Raw genomic sequence first — 27,922 nt, 5'->3', positions numbered from 1 at the left:
TTTTTAGTAGAGATGGGGTTTCACAATGTTGGTCAGGCTGGTCTCGAACTCATGACCTCATGATCCACTTGCCTCAGCCTCCCAAAGTGCTAGGATTACAGGCGTGAGTCACTGCACCCGGCCGGCCAGCCAGGCCTTTCTTTTGGTTAATATTTTTGTGACAGAGTCTTGCTTTGTCACCCAGGCTGGAGTGCAGTGCTGTGATCTTGGCTCACTGCAACCTCTGCCTCCTGGGTTCCAATGATTCTCCTGCCTCAGCCTCCCAAGTAGCTGGGAGACAATGTGCCACCACACCCAGTGAATTTTTTTGTTGTATTTTTAGCAGAGACGGGGTTTCTCCATGTTTGTCAAGCTGATCTCGAACTCTTGACCTCAAGTGAGCTGCCTGCCTCCCAAAGTGCTGGGATTACAGGCATGAGCCATTGTACCTGGCCAGGGTTAAGTTAGTTCTTTATTATACAGACCCACTTCCATTTTTGCAGAAGGGGAAATGTTCTCAAGAAGTAGGACATTTCAGGGAAATACAGGTCTATTCCATTGTATGTTAGATAAGTAAATAATTCCAGCTTCTGTAATAAATAAACCCTGAGATTCCAGTAGTTTAACACAATAAAAGTTTATTTCTCTTGTTCACAGTCCAATGTGGGTTGCTGGAAGGGTAGGGGGAGATGAAGGAAGAGAGAGGAAAATAAGTGAGAAGGGAGAGAGGATGGTGGGAGATGGAGGCAGATGGGGATGGTGGGAGGAGAAGGCAGCATCAGGGAAGGGGTCTTGCTCCTCATGATCACTCAAGGACAAAGGCCTTTTCCATCTTGTGGTTCCACCCTTTTCTTTCTCCCTTTCTTTGTCCTCTCCATTCAGCAAGAGAAGGGATGGCCAAAGAGTGAGGTTTGTGCTTGAGAGGGTTTTATGGACCCAGAAGTAGTGCCCACCACTCCTGCTCACATTCCACGGGCCAGAACAGTCACATGGTCACACCTAACTGCACTGGAGGCTGGAAGAGGGACTCTGGCTGTAGGCCAGGAAGAAGAAAAGAACACAATCACTGGTGAGCACGGACAGTCTTCACCACATATAAATTGATCATGTGACACCAACATTAACTACGTCAGAATTTATGTTTCTTTCTTTGGAATTCCTTCAGCAATGACATACCCCCTATATCATAAGTTTATCACATTAAATTGTCTGTTGTCTTAGAGTTATGTCTTCTGCCTCCATTTTTACATCATAAGCAGGGATCATTCTTCAGCTGCTTTGGTTTTTACCATGATGCAGGCTGTAAGGTAGGCACTATAGGTAAATTTAAAAATCATGCTGAATTATTTCAGTAAAGACCAGGAAGATGGAGGTTGCAAACAATTACAGTCTGGAAACAAGCTTGGTTTAGTTGCTATGGCACAAATTAATGATTTAAATATATACAAGGATGTTTATAATCACACACACGCACACACACACACACACACAAAACAGTAGAAAGCAAGTTAAATATCCATCAAATGTATATAGTGGGCGGTTCAGTTGCTATGGTACCAATTAATGATTTAAATATACACAAGGATATTTATAATTACAAAAAAAAACAGTAGAAAGCAAATTAAATGTCCATTAAATGCATATAGTGGGCGGTGGGCGAGGAGCAGCTGTGCTCAGGGCATGATCAGTGTTGGTAGTGTAGGGGTCTAGTGGGCAAAGACTCTTGGCCAGGCAGACGGCTTCTCAGTGGTAGAGCATGAGGACTTCCGTGCACTGGAGATCTCTCCAGCACTAGGAACAGCTAGAGGACACCAGGGAGCTGCAGACTGTGGCCAGCCATCAGGAGACCTTCGTAGGACTCCTGGGGTCCCTGTGCAGACAGTTCCAAAGGAGGCTGCCCCTGAGAGCCATCAACCTCAACCTCCGTGCAGGCCCCTCCTGGAAACACCTGGAAACCCCAGAGCCAGGGCTGCAGGGCCTCCAGGCTGCAGCTCACTCAGCTAAGAGTGCTTAGGTGCCAAGTCCCAGAGAATCCAGGAGTCCTGCCAAAGTGGTACCAAGTGGCTGGTGGAGACCCAGGTGAAAGCTAGGAGGAGGAAGAGAGGGGCACAGAAGGGCAGTGAATCCCCAAGTCACAGTCTGAGCCAGAAGAGCACCCAGCTGTCTGGAGCTGCTCCTGTCCACTCAGCCGCAGACCCCTGGGAGAAGAAGCATCTCTGCCCGGATGGGTTCACGTGCCCACCCATTATGGTGGTCGAGGTGGGAGGCTGCCTTCTGGAGCCCCTACTTCTCAACAGAGCTCCTCTGCTCTCCCAGCGAGTCTGACAGTGACCTAGAGCCTGTGGGGGCGGGCATTCAGCATCTCCAGAAGCTGTTCCAAGAACTAGATTAAGCCATTATAGCAGGAGAGTGGTGACATCATCTCTCTCATTCATGACTGAGGAAGTGCCCTGCAGGAAACAAGCCCTGTCTGACGCCAAGCCTTCATACTCAAGGATGTCTGTGCTTCCCCATGCACTTCCTGGAGGAAGCCCCCAGGAGTCGTCAGTACCCCGGGCCACTGCTAACAAGGACCTGACTAACAAGGGGCCAGAGACCGCCTGCTCCGGCCACATGTGGACCCATCAGTGACTGCCTGCCATAGCCTGAGAATGTCTTGGGGGATCTTGCAGAGGTGGGGAGAATTGTTTCTTCTACTTTCACAGGGGAATCCTGAGCTTAGAAACTCACCGTACACTTGATCTTGAGCCTTGCATTTGCCTCATCTGTAACGTGAAGTGCTAGGATCAGATGTTAGAGAGCTCTTAGCTGGGTATTCAGGTGCCTGGTTTTTGGGGGAGTCATCCGCAGTCACTCACCCACTGTGTTTCCGGTGCCAAGGCTCTTGTGGGCCCCACTCTCATCCCTGCTTTTCCTACCAGGGACTCGGAGGAAGGCACAGGAGATATTTCCAGGCTGAAGACCCTGGGCTCATGGGTACCTATTTATATGCTCAATGCAGAGCACTGTGGGTGTGCTGGGAGATGTAGCCCTATTCAAGAGCAATTTCTGCCCTTTGTAAATTATTTAAGAAACCTGCTTTGTCATTTTGTTAGAAAGAAACCAGCATGTGACTTTCCTAGATAATACTGCTTTTTCATAATAAAGACTGTTTGCATCTAAAAAAAATGTGTAGTGACATGGGAAAGAGCCAACAATATATTGGTAAGTGGGCCGGGTGCAGTAGCTCACACCTGTAATCCCAGCACTTTGGGAGGCTAAGGCAAGTGGATCACGAGGTCAGAAGTTCAAGACCAGCCTGGCCAATATGGTGAAACACCATCTCTACGAAAACTGCAAAAATTATTTGAGGTGAAGAGTTTGAGACCAGCCTGGCCAACATGGTGAAACCCTGTCTCTACTAAAAATACAAAAATTAGCTGGGTATGATGGCTTGTGCCTGTAGTCCCAGCTACTCAGGAGGCTGAGACAGGAGAATTGCTTGAACCTGGGAGGTGGAGGTTGCAGTGAGCTGAGATTGTGCCACTGCGCTCCAGCCTGGCAACAGAGTGAGACTCCATTTCAAAAAAAAAAGAATCAAGATAATTAAAGGTAAATTATAACTCATTATAATGGCACAATCAGATCAGGAAAACATTACCTTTTAAGATGACATTTTTTCTGGAGTCACTAGATGATTGTCAAGTCCATATATGTAATGTTTTTTGGGTTTTTGTTTTTTGTTAGCGATGGAATCTTGCTTTGTTGCCCAGCCTAGTTGTGAATTCCTAGCCCCAAACAATCCTCTTGACTTGGCCTCCCAAAGTGCTGGGATTATAGGCATGAGACACCATGTGCAGCCTCATGTATATAACATTAAACATAAAGTGAGTCACTTATCTTTGGATATATTTCATTTGTATGTTTTTAACATTTCACAAGAATGTGTGTGTGTCAAAGAGATGCAGGAACCAACATGAAAGAGCTCTCGATGGCCAAAACTGAAACAATCTGAATAACAAAATAAACAACATAGTTTTGGATTATATCCCAGTGTATAAAATGGGTACAGTTTTCCCTTGGTATTCATTGGAGATTGGTTCCAGGACCCCCAGGAATACTAAAATCTAAGGATACTGAAGTCCCTGGAATAAAATGGTGTAGTATGTGCATATAACCTATGCACATGCTGTTGTATACTTTAAATCATCTATATATTACCTATAATACAATATGAATGCTACATAAATAGTATTTATATTGTATACTGTAAAAAATGCATATTATTTTTAAATGTTGCATTGTTATTTTTCATTTTCTGTGTTTTTTTTTTTTAATGTTTTTGATCTGTGGTAGGTTAAATCTATGAATACAGAACCCATCCATGGATACAGAGGGCCAACTGTAAATATGAGACTGATAGAAACACATTCATGAATAAAAATTATTATTTTTTTGAGACAGGGTCTTACTCTGTCACCCAGATTGGCACAATGTCAGTGCACTGCAACCTCAGCTTCCTGGGCTCAAGCAATTCTCCAGCCTCCTATGTAGCCAAGACTACAGGCGCAAGCCACCAATGCCAGGCTAATTTTTGTACTTTTTAAAAATAGAGACAGGGGTCTTGCCATGTTACCCAGGCTGGTCTCAAACTCCTGGGCTCAAAGCCATCCATCTGCCTCGACCTCCCAAAGCGCTGGGATTACAGGTGAGAGCCACTTCACCCGGCCATTAATGAATAAACATTAATGGAGAAGAAGAAACTAATCTTTCAGACAGAATAACTCCATTTAATATATGTAGATCTGGCCGGGCGCAGTGGCTCACGCCTGTAATCCTAGCACTTTGGGAGGACGGGGGGGGGCGGGGGGGGGGCGGGGGCGGATCACCTGAGGTCAGGAGTTGGAGACCAGCCTGGCCAACATGGTGAAACCCCATCTCTACTAAAAACACAAAAATTAGCCAGGCCTGGTGTGGTGGTGCGTGCCTGTAGTCCCAGCTACTCAGGAGGCTGAGGCAGAAGAATCACTTGAACCCGGGAGGCGGAGGGCAGTAAGCCTCGATTGCACCACTGTACTCCAGCCTGGGTAACAGACCCAGGCTCCGTTTAAAAAAACAGTGTAGATACTCCCAGATGGGCACAGTGACTCACACCTGTAATCCTGGCACTTTGGAAGGCTGAGGTGGGAGGATCACTTGAGCTCAGGAGTTGGAGATCAGCCTGGCCAATGTGGTAAAACTCCTTCTTTACTAAAAATCCAAAAAAGTAGTTGATGTAGTAGTGGTGCATACCTGTAGTCCCAGCTACTTGGGAAGCTGAAGCAAGAGGACTGTTTGAACCTGGGAGGTTGAGGTTGCAGTGAACTGAGATCAGGCCACTGCACTCCAGCCTGGGCGACAGAACAAGACCTTGTCTGAATTTTAAAATAATAATAATAGTAATAACGTCGTAAATACTCCCTTTTCCAGGAAATGAGCGTAATCCCTCCCAATTTCCTTTCTACCTTTTTGAGGGTAGACTAGACTTAGTGAATTTGCTTCCAAAGAATAGATTACAGAAAGGGAGAAACAGTAACTTTACAATGGAGAAAGCTGGCAAACCCTGCCTTAACCAAGCGGTGAAGGTTAACTTGACCAGTGATGCCATGTGTATGTCATCTACCCTGATACGATGAGAAGGGTGCTTCAGCTCTGAGGTATTCTTTCTGAAAACCCATAATCCCACTGTACAAGTGAGGAAAACACCAGACAATCCAAATTTGAGGGACATTTTACAAAGTATCTGATCAGACATGATGACTAAATGTAATGTGGTATCCTGGATGGAATCTGGAACAGAAAAAGGGTCATTAGGGAAAACTATCTGAACAAAGTGTAAAGTTTAGTTAATAGTAACAAAACAAGCCAGGGGCGGTGGCTCATGCCTGTAATCCCAGCACTTTGGGAGGCTGAGGCGGAGGAATCACTTGAACCCAGGAGGCAGAGGTTGCAGTGAGCCGAGACTGCGCCACTGTGCTCCAGCCTGGCGACAGAGCAAGACTCTGTCTCAAAAAAAAAAAATAATAATAATAAAATGAAATAAATAAAAATAAAATAAATAGTAACAAAACAATGTCAGTTCTTAAATTGAATGAAATGTACCATACTAATATGTTAACAAGAAGAGAAAATGAACAAGGGGTATATGGTACTTTCTGTACCAACTTTGCATCTTTTCTGTAAATCTAATAGTATTCCAAAATAAAAAGTTTATTTAAATAATTCTTTTTTTTTTTTTGAGATGGAGTTTCGCTGTTGTTACCCAGACTGGAGTGCAACTGCGTGATCTCGGCTCACCGCAACCTCCGCCTCCTGGGTTCAAGCAATTCTCCTGCCTCAGCCTCCTGAGTGGCTGGGACTACAGGCGCGTGCCACCATGCCCAGCTAATTTTTGTATTTTTAGTAGAGACGGGGTTTCACCTTGTTGACCAGGATGGTCTTGATCTCTTGACCTCGTGATCCACCCGCCTTGGCCTCCCAAAGTGCTGGGATTATAGGCGTGAGCCACCGCGCCCGGCTTAAATAATTCTTATAGAAAATGGAAGAAAAGGTAATCATTTGGAGAGAGCCTTAGGGTAAAATGCATTTTTTTTTTTTTTTTGAGAGTCTCATTCTGTTGCCCAGGCTGGTGTGCAGTGGCATGATCTTGGCTCACTGCAACCTCTGCGTCCCAGGTTCAAGTGATTCTCCTGCCTCAGCCTCCTGAGTAGCTGTGACTACTGTCACCTGCCACCACGCCCAGTTACTTTTTGTATTTTTAGTAAAGATGGGGTTTCACCACATTGACCAAGCTGGTCTTGAACTTCTGACCTCAAGTGATCTACCTGCGGCCTCCCAAAGGGCTGGGATTACAGGTGTAAACCACTGTGCCTGGCCTAAAATGTACTTTTGAGTAAACTATTCCTCCTTGAAAGTGGTCCTCACAAAAGATACAGAGGCCATGAGGCTGAGGTACCCTTGGGAAGGATCCCTTAATTTTATAAACTATATAATTTTATAAACCTGTATAAATCCCAGGCTAAGTATGGATGAGGAGGTGTTTAGAATGCTCACATAAGCAACATAAGGGACTCCCTGTCCTTGCCTGAGGCTTTATTCATCTTTCCTTCTCTGAGAGAAGCAGGGATTTTACATCTGAAGGAACATTTTTTCCACCGATTTCTCATGCTAGCCTGGGGCCTTCCAGAACCAGAAGGGTGAGCCTTCAAGTGGCCCGCAGGCACGGGATTATGCAGACAGAGCTTTCTGCCCTTTCCTCTCCTCCATTGGCAGCACAAGCACAAAGTGCTGAAGATAAAAGGCTTCCATTAATACCAAACCAGTGGAAATCAAAGAGATGTTTTTGGCTATGGTTATGTCATAGCTACAATTTCTCTTTTCCTTCCTTCCTTTCTTTTCTTTTTTTTATTCAAGCATGTTTGTGAATCAAAGTCAGGATTTGACTCCCCTGGGCTATTTTCCAGTCCATACTCTAGGAGTGCAGCAAAGATTCAGATGCAGTTTTAATGCTTTCCAAGGATGAGGGGAAGCAAAGGCATTCATCCCTGGCAGCTTCTTTTCTAGCTTCCAAGGAAGGGACACAAGAAAGCAGGAGAAACTCTCTTTTTCTCCAACGCACCATCATTGTTCCATATTTCATACACATTTACTTTCTTCATTCATCATTTAAGGAACTGCCTCCACTGTTCCATCAGGGACCAGGGACTTATCCACTCTTTTTTTTTAAGCCACTTTAGCGTCCCAAGTAGCTGGCATTACAGGTGCACACCAGCATGCCCAGCTAATTTTCGTATTGTTTAGTAAAGACCAGGTTTCACCATGTTGGCCAGGCTGGTCTTGAACTCCTGACCTCAAGTGATTCACCCAAAGTGCTGGGATTACAGGTGTGAGCCACTGTACCTGGCCAGACTCACCCACTCTTCTTTTTTTTTTGAGACGGAGTCTCACTCTGTTGCCCAGGCTGGAGTGCAGTGGCCCGATCATGGCTCACTGAAACCTCTGTCTCCCAGGTTTAAGAGATTCTCCTGCATCAGCCTCCCAAGTAGCTGGGATTACAGGCACCTGCCACCAAGCCCGGCTAATTTTTTGTATTTTTAGTACAGACATAGTTTCACCGTGTTGGTCAGGCTGGTCTTGAACTCCTGACCTCGTGATCCATCCACCTCCTGAACTGCTGCGATTACAGGTGGGAGCCACCACGCCTGGCCCCAGACTCACCCACTCTTAACACATGGAGCTCATCAGCACTGGTCCACTTCCTTCACCAATGTACTCTGTGGTCACAGTGTCCCTCCTTCCTCGTTTGTTTATGACTTCAGAAATGATTTATTGAGCATGCTGTTTTTTTTTAGATTTTGAGATAGTTTCTCTGGTTGCCCAGGATGGAGTGCAATGATGCGATCTCAGTTCACTGCAACCTCTCCCTCCTGGGTTCAAGCGATTTCCTGCCTCAGCCTCCAGAGTAGCTGGGACTACAGGTGCTTGCCACCACACTGTGCTAATTTTGTTTTTTAGTAGAGATAGGGTTTCACCATGTTGGCCAGGCTGGTCTTCAACTCCTGACCTCAGACAAATAAATCCTACTGAGTTGTCTTCCCAAAGTGCTGGGATTACAGGTATGGTCCAGCCTGAGCATGTCCTCTTATACAGAATTAGGTGCAGGAGATAGGATGATGCATAAGAGAAAATAGATCCTGCTTTTGATTTAGCGCGATGCATAAGACCACACAGATCCTGCTCTTGGATTTTTATAGTCTACTGGAGGAGGTAGACAGAGGTAAATAATTGGTACACTGAAAACTTTTGGTTAGAGAGATGGGGGCAATGTTAGAAAGGTGACTGGGGAGGTTCCTTTGAGGAAGTATACAAGAACTCCAACCTGAATGATAAGGAATGAGCCCTGTGAATTGGAGGAAGAGTATTTTAGACTGAGGGAGACAGAAGTCCTATGGCCTGGGGGCAAGAGTGCTCCAGAATCAGAAACAAAATCTGTGTGGCTGGCAGGCTGTGATCAAAGAACAGAATGAAAGGAGATGAGGCCAGAGAGATCAAGAAGCAGGCTGCACATTTCAGGGAAGTTGTAGGCCCTAAGGAGGAGTTTTCATTTTAGTATCATGGGAAGACACTGATGAGTTGCAACCACAGAACTAACATGATTGATTACTTTTTTTGGAGGGGTAACTTTTCCCATATATCCTTTACTCAAATTCACCAACTGTTTATATTTTACCCTCATTCATTTCATAATTATCTCTTTCTCACATGCACACACACCACACACAGTTTTTTCTCAATCATTTGAGAGTAAGTTGCAGATGATCATGTACTTCCACTCCTAAATATACTTGATGTATGTCCTAAAAACAAGGACATTCTCTTTTTTTTCTGATATGGAATTTCGCTCTTGTTACCCAGGCTGGAGTGCAATGGCGCAATCTCGGCTCACCACAACCTCTGCCTCCTGGGTTCAGGCAATTCTCCCGCTTCAGCTTCCTGAGTTGCTGGGATTACAGGCACGCGCCACCATGCCCAGCTAATTTTTTGTATTTTTAGTAGAGGCGGGGTTTCACCATGTTGACCAGGATGGTCTTGATCTCTTGACCTCGTGATCCACCTGCCTTGGCCTCCCAAAGTGCTGGGATTATAGGCTTGAGCCACCGTGCCCGGCCAGGACATTCTCTTAGATAACTATACTTAATTGACAAAATCAGAAAATTTAACATGGGGACAGTACTATTATCTTATCTGAAGGTCATGTTCAAATTTTAATTATCCTTATAATGTTCCTTATAACTACTTGTGTCTTAGACCCACATCCACTTCAGGACAAAGCACTGTATTTCTCTTTTTTATTTTTTGAGACGGAGCCTGACTCTGTTGCCAGGCTGGAGTGCAGTGACTTGATTTTGGTTTACTGTAACCTCTGCCTCCCAGGTTCAAGCGATTCTCCTGCCTCAGCCTCCTGAGTAGCTGGGACTACAGCTGCGTGCCACCACACCCGGCTAATTTTTGTATTTTTAGTAGAGACAGGTTTTCACCATGTTGGTCAGGCTGGTCTCAAACTCCTGACCTTGTTATCTGCCCACCTTAGCCTCCCAAAGTAATCCCTCCCTGGGATTACAGGCATGAATGGCTGGCCACTGTATTTCATTATTATCTCTTTAGTCACTTTTAATCTAGACCAGTTCCTCTGTCTTTCTTTGTCTTCCCAACCTTGACCATTTCCCCCCCCTTTTTGAGAGAGGTTCTCACTCTGTTGCCCAGGCTAGAGTGCGGTGGCATGATCATGGCTCACTGCAGCCTCAACCTCCTGGGCTCAGTTAATCCCCCTGCCTCAGCCTCCTGAGTAGCTGGGATCACAGGCTAATGTTACCATGCCTTGCTGATTTTTATATTTTTTTTGTAGAGATGAGGTCTGGCTGTTTTGCCCAGGCTGCTCTCAAACTCTTGGCCTCAAGTAATCTTCCCACCTGAGCCTCCTAAAGTGCTGGGATTCCAGAGGTGAGCCACCACTCACAGCCAAACCTTGACATTTTTAAGAGTGCAGTCATTTTGTAGAATGGTCTTCCACTTGGTTTGTCTTATATTTCCTCATAATTCTAATCAGATATGCATTTTTGTCAGGAAAACCACAAAAACAAAAAACCTCTTCAGTGCATCATCAGGAGGCATCTGATGTTGGCTGGTATCAGGGACTGACTCACACTTAAAAAGATAATTTGAGGCTAAGCACGGTGGCTAATGCCTATAATTCTAGCACCTTGGGAGGCCAAGGCTGGTGGATCTCCTGAGGACAGCAGGTCAAGACCAGCCTGGCCAACATAGTGAAACTCTGTCTCTACTAAAAATGCAAAAATTAGCTGGGTGTGGTGGCATGCACCTGTAATCCCAGCTACTTGGGAGGCAAAGACAGAAGAATCACTTGAACCTGGGAGGCAGAGGTTGCAGTAAGCTGAGATCATGCCACTGCACTTCAGCCTGGGGAACAGAGCAAGACTCTGTCTCCAAAAAAAAAAAAGTGACAATACTGTGTATATAAATGTTTTATATATAAGCTGGGCATGGTGGCTCATGTCTGTAATCTCAGCACTTTGGGGGGCCAAGGTGGGCAGATCGCCTGAGGTCAGGAGTTCCAGGCCAGCCCGGCCAGCATGGTGAAACCCCATCTCTACTAAAAATACAAATATTAGCTGAGTGTGGTGCTATGTGCCTGTAATCCGAGCTACTCAGGAGGCTGAGGCAGGAGAATCGCTGGAACCTGGGAGGTGGAAGCTGCAGCAAGCCAAGATTGTGCCACTACTCTCCAGCCTGGGCAACAGAGTGATACTCCATCTCAAATAATAATAATAATAATAATAATAATAATAATGTTTTACATATGATCACGGAAGAAAATTCTGGAAGGACATACACCAAATTTTGTAATAGTAATTATCTCTGAGTGGTAGGATTATGGATGATTTTAATTCTCTTTTAATATAAATATTTGCTATAACTAAAATGCATTGGCTGGGTGTGGTGGTTCAAGCCTGTACTTTCAGTGCTTTAAGAGGCCGAGGAAGAAGGATTGCTTGAGGTTTGAGACCAAGCCTGAGTAACACAGCACTGTATCCTGGGCAATACAGCAAGACCCCTGCCTCAAAAAAAAACAAACATACGGGCCAGGTGCGTTGGCTCACACCTATAAATACCAGCACTTTGGGAGGTAAAGGTGGGAGGATTGCTTGAGCCCAGGAATTCAAGACCAGCCTTGGCAACATGATGGAACCCCATATCCACTAAAAATACAAAAAATTAGCTGGGCATGGTAGTGAGTGCCTGTAGTCACATTTACTCAGCAAGCTGAGGTGGGAGGATCAATTGAGCCTGGGAAGGCATGGCTGCAGTGAGCCATGATCACATCACTGCACTCCAGCCTGGGTGACAGAGTGAGACTCTCTGAAAAACAGACCAAAAAAAAAAAAAAAAAACACGAAACACCAAAAAGGCTGTGTGCGATGTCTAATGCCTATAATCCCAGCACTTTGGGAGGCCGAGGCAGGTGGATCACTTGAGGTCAAGAGTTCAAGACCAGCCTGGTCACCATGGTGAAACCCCGTCTCTACTAAAAATACATACGGGTATGGTGGTGTGTGCCTGTAATCCCAGCTATGTGGGAGGCTGAGGCAAGAGAATTGCTTGAACCCAGGAGGCGAAGGTTGCAGTGAGCCGAGATTGAGCCATTGCTCTCCAGCCTGGTAGACAGAGGGAGACTCTGTCTCAAAAATAACCCCCACCCAAAAAAGTCAACAAACAAACAAAAAATGTAAACTTGACTATAAAGAAGACATGGGAGATGATCCTGAGCACCCCTGTGTTGCTCATAGTGTCTCTCCTAAATTGCTTGCCCTCACCTACATCACACTTTGCTTCCTGTCCATTCAAGATTTTCTGGATCCTGATCTCAGGACTTTTTTTTTTCCCACTTAGCGAACTCTTAATCCTCACATCAGACCTGGCCTTGCCTTTTGCCTCTCTTCTAGCACTATCTGCACTCCTTCTGGCCATGGTGCTGCTGGTCACCCTGAATAACAAGGAAAAGATGCTGGGATACACAGAAAGGTGCTCTTCCATCTGGAGTATTTCACTGTGTGCAGTTTTGTAGGAGTTTGGAGAGAGGCCAGGTGCAGTGGCTCACGCCTGTAATCCCAGCACTTTGAGAGGCCGAGGCAGGTGGATCACCTGAGGTCGGAAGTTAGAGACCAGCCTGACCAACATGGAGAAACCCTGTCTCTACTAAAAATACAAAATAAGCTGGGCTTGGTGGCACATGCCTGTAATCTCAGCTACCCGGGAGGCCGAGGCACGAGAATCGCTTGAACCCAAGAGGCGAAGGTTGCAGTGAGCCAAGATCGCGCCATTGAACTCCAGCCTGGGCAACAAGAGTGAAACTTGGTCTCAAAAAAAAAAAAAGAAAAGAAAAAAGAAAATGATTTTGCAGAGAATAAATACAAATTAAAGAATTTGAAAAATATGGCAGACTTATGAAGTACACGAAAGAACAAGGCTTATTTAAGACTGAGTTTTCAATTATTCAGTGACTTCCTTGAGAGGCCTTTAAAATGAGTTAAATGAGGCTGAGCTCAGGCCTGTAATCCTAGCATTTTGGGAGGCTGAGGTGGGCGGATCCCTGAGTTCAGGAGTTTGAGACCACCCTGACCAACATGTAGAAACTGTATCTCTATGGCCTGACGTGGTGGCTCACGCCTATAATCCCAGCACTTTGGGAGGCCGAGGCGGGTGGATCACAAGGTCAAGAGATCGAGACCATCCTGGTCAACAAGGTGAAACCCCATCTCTACTAAAAATACAAAAATTAGCTGGGCATGGTGGTGTGTGCCTGTAGTCCCAGCTACTCGGGAGGCTGAGGTAGGAGAATTGCTTGAACCCAGAAGGCGGAGGTTGTGGTGAGCCAAGATAGTGCCATTGCACTCCAGTCTGGGTAACAACAGCAAAACTCCGTCTCAAAAAAAAAAAAAAAAAAGAAACTCTATCTCTAAAAAAAAATAAATGAGTTAAATGACCAGCTCTTCTCCACCTGCACTGAGGGAACACCAAAAGTAAATGGGCTCAAGTTGCAAAAGAAGGGATTCTGCTTAGATCAGTGACTTTTAAGCTTTTGGTTATGGAACCCTCAAAACAAAATTTGAAAAGACAATATATAAAACAAAAAAGAGGGACTGAAAGACCAGTCTGGGATTCCCTGGCCCAGTGAGCTCTTTCTCTCCTCAGAGAGTTTGCCAAAACACAGTTTGAAACTCAGCTGTTGGCCGGGCATCGTGGCTCACACCTGTAATCCCAGCATTTTGGGAGGCCGAGGTGGGTGAATCACCTGAGGTCAGGAGTTGAAGACCACCCTGGCTAAATGGCGAAACCCCATCTCTACTAAAAATACAAAAAAAAGGCCGGGCGCAGTGGCTTACGCCTGTTATCCCAGCACTTTGGGAGGCTGAGGCAGGTGGATCATGAGGTCAAGAGATCGAGACCATCCTGGCCAACATGGTAAAACCCTGGTTCTACTAAAAAAATACAAAAATCAGCTGGGTGTGGTGGCATGCGCCTGTAGTCCCAGCTACTCGGGAGGATGAGGCAGGAGAATTATTGAACCTAGGAAGTGGAGGTTGCAGGTGAGCTGAGATCTCGCCATTGCACTGTAGCCTGGGTGACCAAGGAAGACTCTTGTCTCAAAAAAAAAAAAAAGAAGAAAACCGGTTGTTGATATCAGGGGCCAAGAAACCACATACAGCCTGCTATCTGTTTTTATATTGCCCATGAGCTAAGAATGGTTTTTCCATTTATATATGGATGGGGGGAAAAAAAGAACAATTTTGCATGACATGGGAAAATAAAATGAAACTCACCTTTCAGTGTCGATGAAGTTTTATTGGAAGACAGCCACACGCATTCATTTTGCTATTCTCTGTGGCTGCTTTTGCACCACAGTGGAAGAGTTAGGCAGTCATGATAGAGATCATATAATCAGTGAAGCCTAAAATATTAACTGGTCCTTTGCAAAAATGTCTGCCAACCTCTGGCGTAGATGAAATAAAAAATTTATGGTAGTGCTTTTTAACACTGAGATTTGTGATCAACAAGTTTTAATGAGTTCTCCTTTTGGAAGGCACTGACAAAGTCTAGGCTGTTGCTTAAATGATGTTCCATCTGTATGGAGGAGAAGTGATGGGCCTTAACCTTCAGGATCCCTGAAAGTTTCTCCCTTCCAACCCTGGAGGCTGTGGTTTTACCCTTGGGCTCCAGCTAGTCTCCTGCAGACGGCTAAAGGAAAAGGAAGAAGGCAATTACCTGGCACTGCACCAGATTTTTTTCCCCCAGTTTGGAGCCAGAAATTCCTGGCAGATAAAGAAAGGATTTCCTCCAGAAGAACACAATTGCGGTAACACTCTGGCCAGCCAGCCCCTAGATTTCACAGGGTGGGAAAACATCTGTGATTTGGGAAGAGGTAAGAAAATCCAATTCCAAGAACTGACAAGAGATTGAGGAAAGCTCTAAAGAAGACTATAAAAAAGAGAAAAACGATCTAGAACAAGTAGAGAAGAAATAGCAAAATCTGTGCATTCTTTCAAATCATTACACTTCATTTAAGATCAAATCAGATCATTGGCATTAATGTAAGTCTACTGTAATACAACACTTTAGTCCCTAGTCTACCATTTCACTACATTACATTTCTCCAACAGAGAGTAAACAGGTGGAAGCTGGAATTTATAATTCTGTCCTTATCACTCTTCTGTGATTCTAGTTTTTCCGATTTAAAATGGTACCTTAATACTTTCAAAACCATGGGGTGATTTCTTAGCCTGACGTACAAAGAATAGTAACTGGGGATAAGGAAGAGCTATGTGCAGAAAGTGATGAATCTCAAATAATCTGTTCATTTATACTTTACACTTTCTACTTTGTTCCTTACTGGAAAAGCCTTGGGGATTACAGTGGTGAAGCCATAAAACTATATATATATATATATACCTCATGATTTCTTCAAGAAGTAAACAAACAGCAAAACAAATAACCGGTATCCTAGCTTTAGATAAAATGTATTATGGTAGTTTTTGCCTATAGCTTCATTTATTTTACATTTTTAAAGTATGAAAATAATACATGTGAAAATAACATAGGCACATGTTTTTAAAAATGAAACAGGCTGGCCATGGTGGTTCACACCTGTAATCCCAGCACTTTGGGAGGCCAAGGCAGGCATATTGCTTGAGTTCAGGAGTTTGAGACAACTTCAGCAACGTGGTGAAACCCTATGTCTGCCAAAAATAGAAAAATCAGCCAGGTGTGGTGATGCCTGCCTGCAGTCTCAGCTACCAGAGAGGCTGAGGTGGGAGGCTCACTTGAGCCCAGTGTGGGAAGTAGCAAAGTTCCTTTTTAAAGTTTCCTTTCTTGTTAAAGAATAAGTGTGTTAATAACTTTGTTAAACTCTATCCTCTGTAGCTGTTAGATATGCCATGCTTACAAGCATGTAGTACACTCTATGTCCTTGTACTTTAACCAAGATATCTGTGCTGGACATGCTCACAGGCATGTCCCAGCTCTTCATTACTTTTACCTGTTTAGAAAAGTTTTAAGTTACTAGCCAATTGGGTTTTAGTTTAAGTTGTGAGGTCTGGCTCCAGCCAATGGAGATCAGACACAGCAGTAAGGATTACCCCAAATGCCTAAGAGATAAGTTTGTGTTTTCCTTTGTTCGTTGGACTCTTGTGGCACAGTGGCTAGCGAGAGTACCCTTCCTTCAGTCCAGAAAGTAAAAATTGCGTTGCTGAAAAATCCTTTGTCTCAGTGTTAATTTTTCTTTGAGGCATCGAGCATCTATTTCTAATGCTGGGAAGCAGAGGTAAGCTCATGCCACTGTCCAGCCTGGGTGACAGAGCCAGACCCTGTCTCAAAAATAAATTAATTAATAAATAAAAATGAAACAATACAAAAAGAAATGAAAAGCAAACATCTTCCTCCCTACTCTCTGATCTCCAAATCTCGAATCCCTTTCTCCAGAGGTGGGAATTGTTAATAGTTTATTGTTTTTTTTTTTGAGACAGGATCTCACTCCTTTTGCCCAGGCTGGAGTGTAGTGGTGCAATCATAGCTCACTGCAGCCTCGACTTCTGAAGCTCCAGTGATCCTCCCACCTCAATCTCCTGAGTAGCTGGGACAACAGGAGAGAGCCACCATGCCCAGCTAATTTTTTGTATTTTTAGTAGAGGCAGTGTTTCACCATTTTGTCTAGGCTGGTCTTGAACTCCTGTGCTCAAGTGCTCTGCCCACGTTGGCCTCCCAAAGTCCTTAGATTACAGGTGTGAGGCAGTGTGCCTGGCCTGATAGTTTCTTATATATGGAACAAGAAGGGAAAGAAAAGAAAAACATACATATCCTTTCCGAAAATTTACACAGATGGTTTCACACTGTTCTGCACTTTGCTTTTCCCACCAAATAGTCTATCTAGGAAATATTTTCGTATTTTAATTGCTGAATTTTTTGGACATGTGATTATTTACTAGCTCCATTTATGAGCTTTATATATACATATATAAATATAAAGATATAGGTACAAGGATATTCTTTATAGCATTGTATGTATATATGTATATATATTTATATATATACATTTTTATAGCACTGTACATATATAAATATAAATATATATACAATGCTATAAAGAACATCCTTGTACCTATATCTTAGTGACTTTTGTGACTAGATTCATATATTAAACTAGCAGTATCATTGCCTGGTTAGCATTTTTACTCTAGCTATTAGCAAAATATCCTCCCAAAAGCTTCCACAAATTTATACTCTCACCTACAATGTATGTCTGTTTCCCTTTACTCTGGCCAACATTGGATATTATTATTACTTAGTTTTGGTAATTTGATAAAGTTGTTCTTGTGTTTATCGATGATCTGTATACCTTCTTTCCTTTTTTTTTTTTTTTTTTTGAGACAGAGTCTCCCTCTGTCGTGCAGTGGTGTTATCTGGGCTCACTGCAACCTCCAACTACCTGGTTCAAGCAATTCTCCTGCCTCAGCCTCCCGAGTAGCTGGGATTACAGGCACATGCCACCACAGCCAGCTAATTTTTGTATTTTTAGTAGACATGGGGTTTCATCAAGTTGGCCAGCACGGTCTCAATCTCCTGATGTCATGATCCACCTGCCTTGGCCTCCCAAAGTGCTGGAATTACAGGTGTGAGCCACTGTGCCCAGCCCTTTTTTCCTTTCTTTTTCAGAGGCAGACTCTTGCTCTGTCATCCAAACTTAAGTACAGCGGCACTATCATAGCTCAGTGCAGCCTCAATCTCGTGGGCTCAAAGGCTCCTCCTGCTTTAGCCTCCTGAGTAGCTGGGACTACAGGTGTGTGCCACATCTGGCCTGTATACCTTTTCTTCTTTATTTATTTATTGAGATGGAATTTTGCTCTTGTCGCCCAGGCTGGAGTGCAGTGGCTTGACTTTGGCTCATTGCAACCTCCACCTCCTGGGTTCAAGTAATTCTCCCGCCTCAGCCTCCCAAGTAGCTGGGATTACAGGCATCCACCACCACACCCAACTAATTTTTTGTATATTTAGTAGAGACGGGGTTTCACCATGTTGGCCAGGCTGGTCTCGAACTCCTGACCTCAGGTGATCTACCCCCCTCAGCCTCCCAAAATGCTGGGATTACTGGCGTAAGCCACTGCACCCAGCCTTAACTTTTCTTCTCGAACTGCCTATTTGTATTTTTCTTTTTTTTTTCTTTCTTTCTTTCTTTTTTTTTTTTTTTGAGACGGAGTTTCACTGTTGTTACCCAGACTGGAGTGCAATGGCACAATCTCGGCTCACCGCAACCTTCGCCTCCTGGGTTCAACCAATTCTCCTGCCTCAGCCTCCCGAGTAGCTGGGACTACAGGTGTGCGCCACCATGCCCAGCTAATTTTTGTATTTTTAGTAGAGACGGGGTTTCACCTTGTTGACCAGGATGGTCTCGATCTCTTGACCTCGTGATCCACCCGCCTCGGCCTCCCAAAGTACTGAAATTATGGGCGTGAGCCACCGCGCCCGGCCTTTGCTATTTGTATTTTTCATTCCTTTTCGTTTTTTTTTTTTTGGAGACAGAGTCTCGCTCTGTTGCACAAGCTGGAGGGCAATGGTGTGGTTTCGGCGCACTGCAACCTCCGCCTACTGGGTTCAAGTGAATCTCCTGCCTGAGCCTCCCGAGTAGCTGGGATTACAGGTGCCTGCCACCAGTCCCAGCTATTTTTTTTTTTGAGACAGACTCACTCTGTCACCCGGGCTGGAGTGCAGTAGCACAATCTTGGCTCATTGCAATCTTCACCTCCTGGGTTCAAGCAGGCATGTACTACCAAGTCTTGTATTTTTAATATAGATGGAGTTTCACCATGTTGGCCAGGCTGATCTTGAACTGCTGACCTCAGGATCCACCCGCTTCACCCTCCAAAATGCTGGGATTATGGGCATTAGCCACCTCACCCAGCCCATTTTTTCTTATTACCTTCTTTAATCTCTTTACATATTAAAGAAAGTATCGGATGGGCATGGTGGCTCATACCTATAATCCCAGCACTTTGGGAGGCCAAGGCGGGCAGATCAGGAGGTCACGAGGTTGAGACCATCCTAGCCAACATGGTCAAACCCTGTCTCTACTAAAAATACAAAAATTAGCTGGGCATGGTGGTGTACACCTGTAGTCCCATCTACTTGGGAGGCTGAGGCAGGAGAATCACTTGAGCCTGGGAGACGGAGGTTGCAATGAGCTGAGATCGTGCCACTGCACTCCAGCCTGGGCAACAAAGCGAGACTCCTCTCTAAAAAAACAAACAAAAAAAATCCGTTATATTTTGACTATTTTACAGGATTTTTGCCATTCAAGAGTAATGTGGTCAATTTTATCAATTTCTTCATTTTTGTTTTCTGAATTTAATGTTATGTTTTAGAACAACTTACTCATCTCATAATTATAAATTGATCTCTCTCTCAAGGCCTAAACAGTTTAATTCTTTGTTTATTAAAGGAGCTTTGTTCTTTTTGCTTGTTTAGTTTGGTTTTAGGTTTTTGCTTTGCTATGTTAATTCCAAAGGTCAAAAAAACAATGAAAAAGAAAAATATTTTTGACTGTATCACAGGAAGATATATTTGATTCAGCAATGAATTCAATTGTTTAAAACTACGTGGGCCAACATTGTATGTAGCAAATAAAATATTTTTACACCCAAATGTGGACCAAAGACAGTTTACAATCTCTCATCTATGAGCTCAAGAATACTAATTTCCCTTCTCACTTTTGAAAATGTGGCTGTTAAAAAGATTTCCTCAGTCTGGGTGTGGGGTCCACGCCTGTAATCCCCACTCTTTGGGAAGATCACTTGAATCTACTTTGAGCCTAGCTTGGGCAACATAGGGAGACCCCGTCTCTACAAAAAAATATAAAAATTAGCTGGGCGTGGTGCTGCACACCTGTGGTCCCAGCTACTTGGGAGGCTGAGGTGGGAGATGACTTGAGCCTAGGAGGTTGAGACTAAAGTGAGCTGACATCGCACCACTGCACTCCAGCCTCAGGAACAGGAGACTCTGTCTTAAAAACAAAAACAAACAAACAAAAAAACACCAGGGGCAGTGGCTCACACACACCTGTAATCCCAGCACTTTGGGAGGCCAAGGTGGGTGAATTGCTTGAACCCAGGAGTTTGAGACCAGCCTGGGCAACATGGCAAACCCCATCACAACAAAAAATACAAAAATTAACCAGGCATGGTGGCATGTGCATGTAGTCCCAGCAACTAGGGGTGAGGTGGGAGGATCACTTGAGCCAGGGGAGATTAAGGCTGCAGCAGTAAGCCATGATTGTGCCACTGCACTCCAGCAAAAAAAAAAAAAAAATTAAAATCATTTTATTTTCCCATTAAGATTTTCATTTTAGAGGCAACAAACCAAAATGTCTATTAGGCAGTACCATATGAATTATTTTTATAGGTCAAAGCCAGTCAAATATTGGCAATTTCATGTAGTTCAACCTAATATGATTGCCTAAACATTAGAAAAGTTTATTCTTTGTCTATGAAGTCCAAAACATGTTCTTCATCTGTGGGTCCTTGACACCACTGGTGATTCAGCATCCCAGGTTTCTTCTATCTTGTAACTTCTCTAACAAATGACTTGCAAGTTCATCATATGTGCCACATTGAGACAGAATGGAGGGATAAGGCATTGTGGAGTGTATTGGGGGATTTTATGGAACAGGCCTCTGAGTGATGTAATTACTGCCACCCACTACCATTTCGTTGGGTAGAGCTCACCCCATGGCCATAGCTAACTGCAAGAAAGGCTGAGGAATATTCTAGCTAGCTGTGTGTCCCAAAATAAGAGAAAATGGAGCTGGTAAATTCTTGGGTCTTATTTTTTTTTTAATGTAGAATAAATTTTGAGTAATAATACTATATTTGTTCAGTTTACAAGGAATTTGTGCCTTTTTTTGAGACAGAGTCTCGCTGTCACCCAGGCTGGAGTGCAGTGGTGCAATCTCGGCTCACTGCAACCTCCGCTCCCTGCAACCTCTGCCTCCTGGGTTCAAGTGATTCTCCTGCCTCAGACTCTTGAGTAGTTGGGATTACAGGGGTGTGCCATCACACCGATTTTTTTTTTTTTTTTTGAGACAAAGTCTTACTCTGTCACCCAGGCTGGAGTGCAGTGGTGAGATCTTGGCTTACTGCAACCTCTGCTTCTCGGGTTCAAGTGACTCTCCTGCCTCAGCCTCCCAAATAGCTAGGACTACAGGCATGTACCACTGCACCCAGCTAATTTTTGTATTTTTATTTTCTAGAGACAGGGTTTCACTATGTTGGCCAGGCTGGTCTTGAACTCCTGACCTTGTGATCCACCTGCCTTGGCCTCCCAAAGTGCTGGGATTACAGGACCACACCTGCCCCCAATTTTTGTATTTTTATTAAAGATGGAGTATCGCCACGTTGGCCAGGATGGTCTCAAACTTCTGACTTCAAGTGACCCACTTGCCTTGGCCTTCTAGAGTACTGAGATTACAGGTGTGAACCACTGCACTTGGCCTGTGCATTTTTAAAATCAGAGTTTCTAAGAGCTCTACAAGATTAAAAAAAAAAAAACCATTTTATAGCTAAAGAAACGGAGACTGAGAGGGCAAAGTTGACTTGTCTAAGAACATGAACTAGTAAGTAGTGAAATCAGCTTGTAACAACAGCAAGGATATTTTAAACAGTGCCATTTGGCTTATGCAGCACTTTCACATATATATTCTCTGACCAGTAGTGCAGGGCTCTGTCATCCTCACAGTCAGCTTGTGGCCGCTCCATCATGCCCAGCTGGTTATTAGCATGTTGCTGGCCCAGCAGATTTTAGGCTATAAATAGATGTATTTGTTGTCTGACTCTTTTCCTGGAGTCAGGCACATTTACCCTTGCTAGAAACCAAGCCCTCCCTGCTTCTTGGCTCAGGTCAAGAGGCAGTTTTTTGAGGCCCCGAGAAGGCACATAACTACCTCCTTACACGTCTGTGGCACAGAAGAGCTCGACAGGTGAGTACTAAATGCCAAAGCTTAAAAGGATGTCGAAGGACAGTTTTAGGGTGGGGAGATGGGGCTACAATAGTATGCAGCTGTATTCCCAACTTTATTACCTGCCAAGGGGTGGGGCTCTGCTTTTTTTTTTTTTCCTCCCCAGAGACAGGGTTTTGCTATGTTGCCCAGTCTAGACTCGAACTCCTGGGCACAAGTGATCCTCCTGCCTCAGTCTCCTGAGTAGCTGAGACTACAGGCAAGTGCTATTTCATGGTTAATAGAGAAAGGGAGAGGAATGCTTTTTTTTTTTTTTTTTTTGAGATGGAGTCTTGGTCTGTTACCTAGGCTGGAGTGCAGTGGCTCAATCTTGGCTCACTGCACCCTCCGCCTCCCGGGCTCAAGCTAGTCTCCTGCCTCAGCCTCCCGAGTAGCTGGGACTACAGCTGCGTGCCACCACACCTGGCTAATTTTTTGTATTTTTAATAGAGACGGGGTTTCACTGTGTTAGCCAGGATGGTCTCAATCTCCTGACCTCATGATCCACCTGCCTCGAGCCTCCCAAAGTGCTGGGATTACAGGCGTGAGCCACCACACAAGGTCCAGTTTCTCTTTAATAAACTAAATTCAACTTCACAGCTTCTGCCTTCTTAATTTCCATAATTCTCATCTTCTATGGCGATCTCTAACCGCTGCTTCCCTGCATTCCCCCTTCCCCAGTCACTGATTTCAATGGGAACATGCCTTCTTCAGAAGGAGCATTTGAGGTCTGAGGTTCACTTTGTCAACTCTGAGGTCAACAGCTACTGCATCTTTTTCCTTGAGCTCTCCCTGCTCACAAGTACCTGGCCCATACTGGGTGTCCCAAATACTTGCTGGCCAAGAATGCTGTAAGGATCTTGGAAGTTTTCAGAGAGAAATAACTCAGAATTAAAGCAAAATAAATAGCATGTTTCTGCTTTAAAAATTAGGACTTTCTATTATGATCACTTCAAGCTTTCAAGAATAAAAAGGGAGAAAATAGTATGATGAACGTTCACATACCCACCACCACCCATATTTCAACAATTGCTAACATTTTGCTGTATTTGCTTCATCTATTTCTATTTATAATTTCTGCTGAAGCACTGCAAAACAAATTATAGACATCAGGATACTTCCTCCCAACAGCATGCATCTTTAAAAACGAAGGACATTATCCTCATAACCCCAGTAGCCTTATCACATCTAAAAGTAATTATAATTCCCTAAAATCATGTAATATCCAGTTCATATTGGAAATTCTCTAACTGTTCCCAGAATATCTTTTATGTCCTTCATGTTTTGAAATCAGGATACATCAAGGTTCACACATCGCATTCAACTTTTTTTTTGAGATGGATCTTGCTCCGTCGCCCAGGCTGGAATGCAATGGCACAGTTTAGGCTCACTGCAACCTCTGCTTCCCAGGTTCAAGTGATTCTCCCGCTTCAGCCTCCTGAGTAGCTGGGAATACAGGCATGTGCTACCACACGCTGCTAATTTTTGTATTTTTAGTAGACACGGGGTTTCACCATGTTGGCCAGGCTGTCTCAGCCTCCCAAAGTGCTGGGATTATGTATGTAAGCCAGCGTGACCACCCTGCTCCCCTATATTCTTATTCAACTTTAACGTTGCACATTTTGGATCTGATTGCTTCCTATGATAGTTTTCCTGTAAAGTGGAAGGTAGAGCAACCTAAAAGCTGAATTAAATGTGTAAGCTTTTCATTAAAAAAAAAAAATTGCCTTCTGTTCCTAAGAGAAAAGAGCAGGCTAATGTCTTTGGAATACACCAGGTCTCTCTGGGTCTGAGTCTTCATTGTATATAAGTGACCTCCTGGATTCCTTTTAATTCTAAAATCTCCTATTTCCCTGACAAACAGATCAAATGTTTGATAAATGTGATGTCATGCTCCCTGTTGTCTCATTTACAGCCATTAGCTCTCAAGTACTGTGACAGCCTGAGTAATCAAGGGCTGTAGTTGTTATGAGTTTGTTCACCTTTGGTTACTTTTATACAGGATGCATTCATAGCTATACTAATTATAGTTTATCTTCAAACTTTGAAGGCAGCATTTGCTGCTATGACATAGGAGTTGGTATGCAAACGGACGTCTTGACCAGTTGAGTACTAGTGGTCCTCTCAGTACTGTAGGCCAGGAATTTCCAGGCAGCCACTTCCAAAGCTATTGTTTGGTGGCTTGCCAGGACTTGGTGTAAACCAAAGTAGCAAATACCAGCCGTGGGTCCCAGGCTTTGTGAGAAACCTCCAGTGAGCTGCTATTCCAACCTGTCTCCACAGGGGTAGCAAGCACAACTCATTGCTAGATTCAAACTATTCATTTTTTCAAATGACAAGATTCCAGTACTTTCAGGCTACCAAATGTTCCAAGGCTGGATGTGGTGGCTCACACCATACCCTTTGGGTTAGCAGCACAAGGACAGGTGGGAGTGTATAATCCTGAAGATGATTTCAATGTTGTACCGATAAACGAAACCTTTTCATTCATCTTGGTTTGTAAGGGGAAAATTACCCAGGTTTAAAGCCACTTGGTTCAAGTTAATAATTTAAAACATTGTTTGCTGCTGTATGAAAAACTGTGCTAGTGAGCAGGGGACTGGGATAGATGCTAAATAAAAAGATGACTATGAGACAGTTCCTCACATAGGAGTTTTCTCTTAATGCTTTGTTGGAGTGTAAATTACGGCATTCTTTGGGAGGCAAACTGACATTATTTTACACTATATCCCCTTTGACGTAGTAATTCTACATCTAAAAGTTATCCTATGGAAATGCAAATACATGAAAATAATGTACAAAGGCATTCACTGCAGTCTATAAAAAAACAATCTGGAAGTACTCAAAAATACTAAATAGAATACACTTGAATATGAAACCATGGTGAGTCTAGTATAAATAAAAATAATGCTAAATTGATAATTTTCTTTCAACTAGTCATATCAGACTCCTTAAAATTTCAGCCAAAGTGGCCGGGCGTGGCAGCACATGCCTGTAATCCCAGCTACTCAGAGGCTGAGGCAGGAGAATCACCTGAACCCAGAGGCGGAGGTTGTGGTGAGCCGAGATCATCCCATTGCACTCCAGCCTGGGCAACAATAGCAAAACTCCATCTCAAAAAAAGAAAAAAAAATCACTAAGATTTTTCCCTTTTATGTAATACTAAATATACATAGAACACTTGCAGTATCAGCAATTAAATTCGTCCCTTCAAAAGCAAATTATTATAGCCAGCAAACAATGCTAATAATTGTATTTCTTGTACCTAGTCAACCTTGCATTATCTATGTAGGAGTAGTATTTACCTGAGGTCTAGCCTTCCGGGGCTCTTCAATTACCCATAGTGCAACAGCACAACTGAGGCCTGGGATGCTGGTTTTCTAGTGCTTTTCATGTTGCCAAAATGCACAGGCTAGACTTCTTGACCAGCAAGTCAGGTTTTGGTTTGGAGAACCATAAGAGTAAGCAAGGTAATAGACGGAAGTCCTTGCAGTACAGTGGTCCAGATGTCCCCAACCATCAACTGGAATCTCTAACAAATGGAAAGTCTTGGGCCCTACCCTATACCTACTAAATCAGAAACTTACCGTTTAAAAAGTTCTCTGCTTTGGGAGGCCGAGGCGGGTGGATCACTAGATCAAGAGATCCAGACCATCCTGGTCAACATGGTGAAACCACGCCTCTACTAAAAATACAAAAAATTAGCTGGGCATAGTGGCGCGTGCCTGTAATACCAGCTACTCAGAAGGCTGAGGCAGGAGAATTGCCTGAACCCAGGAGGCGGAGGTTGCGGTGAGCCGAGATTGCGCCATTGCACTCCAGCCTGGGTAACAAGAGCGAAACTCCATCTCAAAAAAAAAAAAAAACAAAAAAAGTTCTCCGGGTGTTTCTAATTCCTACTTGTTTTAGGAACCATCATTCTAATTTACCGTTGACCCTTGACACACACAGATTTTATTCTGCCTCTGCCACTCCTGAGATAGCAAGACTAACACCTCTTCTTCTCAGCTTACTCAACATGAAAACAAGTATGAACACCTTTGTATCATCCACTTCCACTTAATGAACAGTATTTTCTCAATTTTTTCTCTAGCTTTTTTTTTTTTTTTGGGAGACAGAGTTTCACTGTTGTTATCCAGGCTGGAGTGCAATGGTGCGATCTTGGCTCACTGCAACCTCCGTCTCCTGGGTTCAGGCAATTCTCCTGCCTCAGCCTCCTGAGTAGCTGAGATTACAGGTACGCGCCACCATGCCCAGCTAACTTTTTTGTATTTTTAGTAGAGACGGGGTTTCACCATGTTGACCAGGATGGTCTCGATCTCTTGACCTCATGATGCACCCGCCTCGGCCTCCCAAAGTGCTGGGATTACAGGCTTGAGCCACCGCACCTGGCCTTTCTCTAGCTTATTGTAAGAATACAGTGAATAATACATATAACAATGTATCATGACTGCTATTGGTAAGGCTTTTGGTCAACACTGGGCTATTAAGTTTTGGGGTAGTCATAAGTCATATGCAAAACTGCGACTGCACAAGGGGTCAGTCCCCCAACCCCTTATTGTTCAAAAGTCAACTGCACTCTTTTTTTTTTAAAGAGACAGGGTCTTGCTGTCGCCCAGGCCGGAGTGCTGTGGTGCAACCATGGCTCACTGTAGCTTCAACCTCCTGGACTCAAGTGATCCTCCTTTTTCAGTCTCAAGTAACTAGGGGTTAATCTTGACTTCATCACATAAACCTCTTCACAAGCATAATCTCATGTAATTCTCAGAGAAATCCAATTTCAGATAGGCAAACAGGTTCTGAGAGTTTAAGTAATTTACCCTAGTACTTTGCTACCATACACACAGACCCTTCATCTAGTACCACCTGAGTTTGCGTAAAACAAGGAAATTCTGGGCCCCAACCCAGACCTCAGATCTGCTATTTTTTTTTGCTCTGGTGGCACTAATAGAGCATCAGATTTGCATTTTATCAAGCAAGGTCTCTAGATAATTCCTATGTATACTAGTCAGGGTTTGAGACATGTGGCCCTAACTGGGATAAAGGATGAGCCTGAGCCAAGTCTGAAAATGACCATAGAGAAGCAACAAATGAATCAAAGAATGCTTCATGGGCAGCAAATAAATCCTTTCTAAAAGAGCCCTGAGACAGAGTGCTGCAGATAACGTTCTGAGGTTGGAGAGAAGATAGCTCACTCAAGTGCCTTGTGAAGCGTGCTGAGGAACCAGAAGGCAATGAACAGATACAGGAGTTTAAACCAGAAAAGAGAAATTAACATTTTTGAAGGGAAGTGGAGAATCAGTAGGTTTTCAGCAGAAATTTTTTGTGGTGCAGCCACAGAAATTCTTAAAATTTACTAATCAAAACTAGGCATATAAAATTGACCCAAATTTCCGATTTCAAACTAAGTTCACAAGGCTTTTTATTAGGACAAATGCTTCAATAGTACCAAGTAGAACCAAAACGTACCCTTTGGTTAGTGTTTTAAATAAGCCTTCAGTCTTTATGAGAGCTGACTGCTGTGTGATTCAAATATGCTTTCTACAAGTCTGCAGAAGACTATTCAAGTAACTAGAAGTTCATTATTTAGGTTTCTCAAAAACCTATCATTTTGGATGTTAACCTTCGACTACATAGCTCATGGTAGGTGGATAGGCCATTTTCATCAAGTTGATCATAAACTAAAGTCTGTTTTGTCCCAAATTAGGAATCTGTGGTACAAGTGGATGATATAAAATGACAATGTTCTCCTGGGAACAAGATAACCGGCTTTATTATATAACTTTGTCTAGGGATGGCTGCATGTATTTT

The 27,922-nt window shown here is 43.8% G+C and overlaps 1 protein-coding gene and 1 pseudogene across 1 annotated transcript in view; one reads left to right on the top strand and one right to left on the bottom strand.

Annotated features, from left to right (window-relative positions):
- Nucleotides 1–597: 597 nt before the first annotated feature.
- Nucleotides 598–27,922, bottom strand: part of NOP58 (NOP58 ribonucleoprotein) — a 65,896-nt gene continuing 38,571 nt past the window's right edge. The window contains exon 13 of the mRNA XM_078328217.1: nt 598–1,012. Within this exon, the coding sequence (XP_078184343.1) occupies nt 979–1,012 (34 nt within the window). The 3' untranslated portion in view covers nt 598–978. The remainder of the gene's footprint in view (nt 1,013–27,922) is intronic.
- LOC144576771 (protein PIMREG pseudogene) lies at nt 1,273–2,550 on the top strand (annotated as a pseudogene).

Source organism: Callithrix jacchus, chromosome 6, assembly GCF_049354715.1.
Source record: "Callithrix jacchus isolate 240 chromosome 6, calJac240_pri, whole genome shotgun sequence".
In the NCBI taxonomy this organism is placed as follows: domain Eukaryota; kingdom Metazoa; phylum Chordata; class Mammalia; order Primates; family Cebidae; genus Callithrix; species Callithrix jacchus.
Note: the sequence above shows the minus strand (reverse complement) of the source record. Positions and strands in the feature narration are given on the sequence as shown.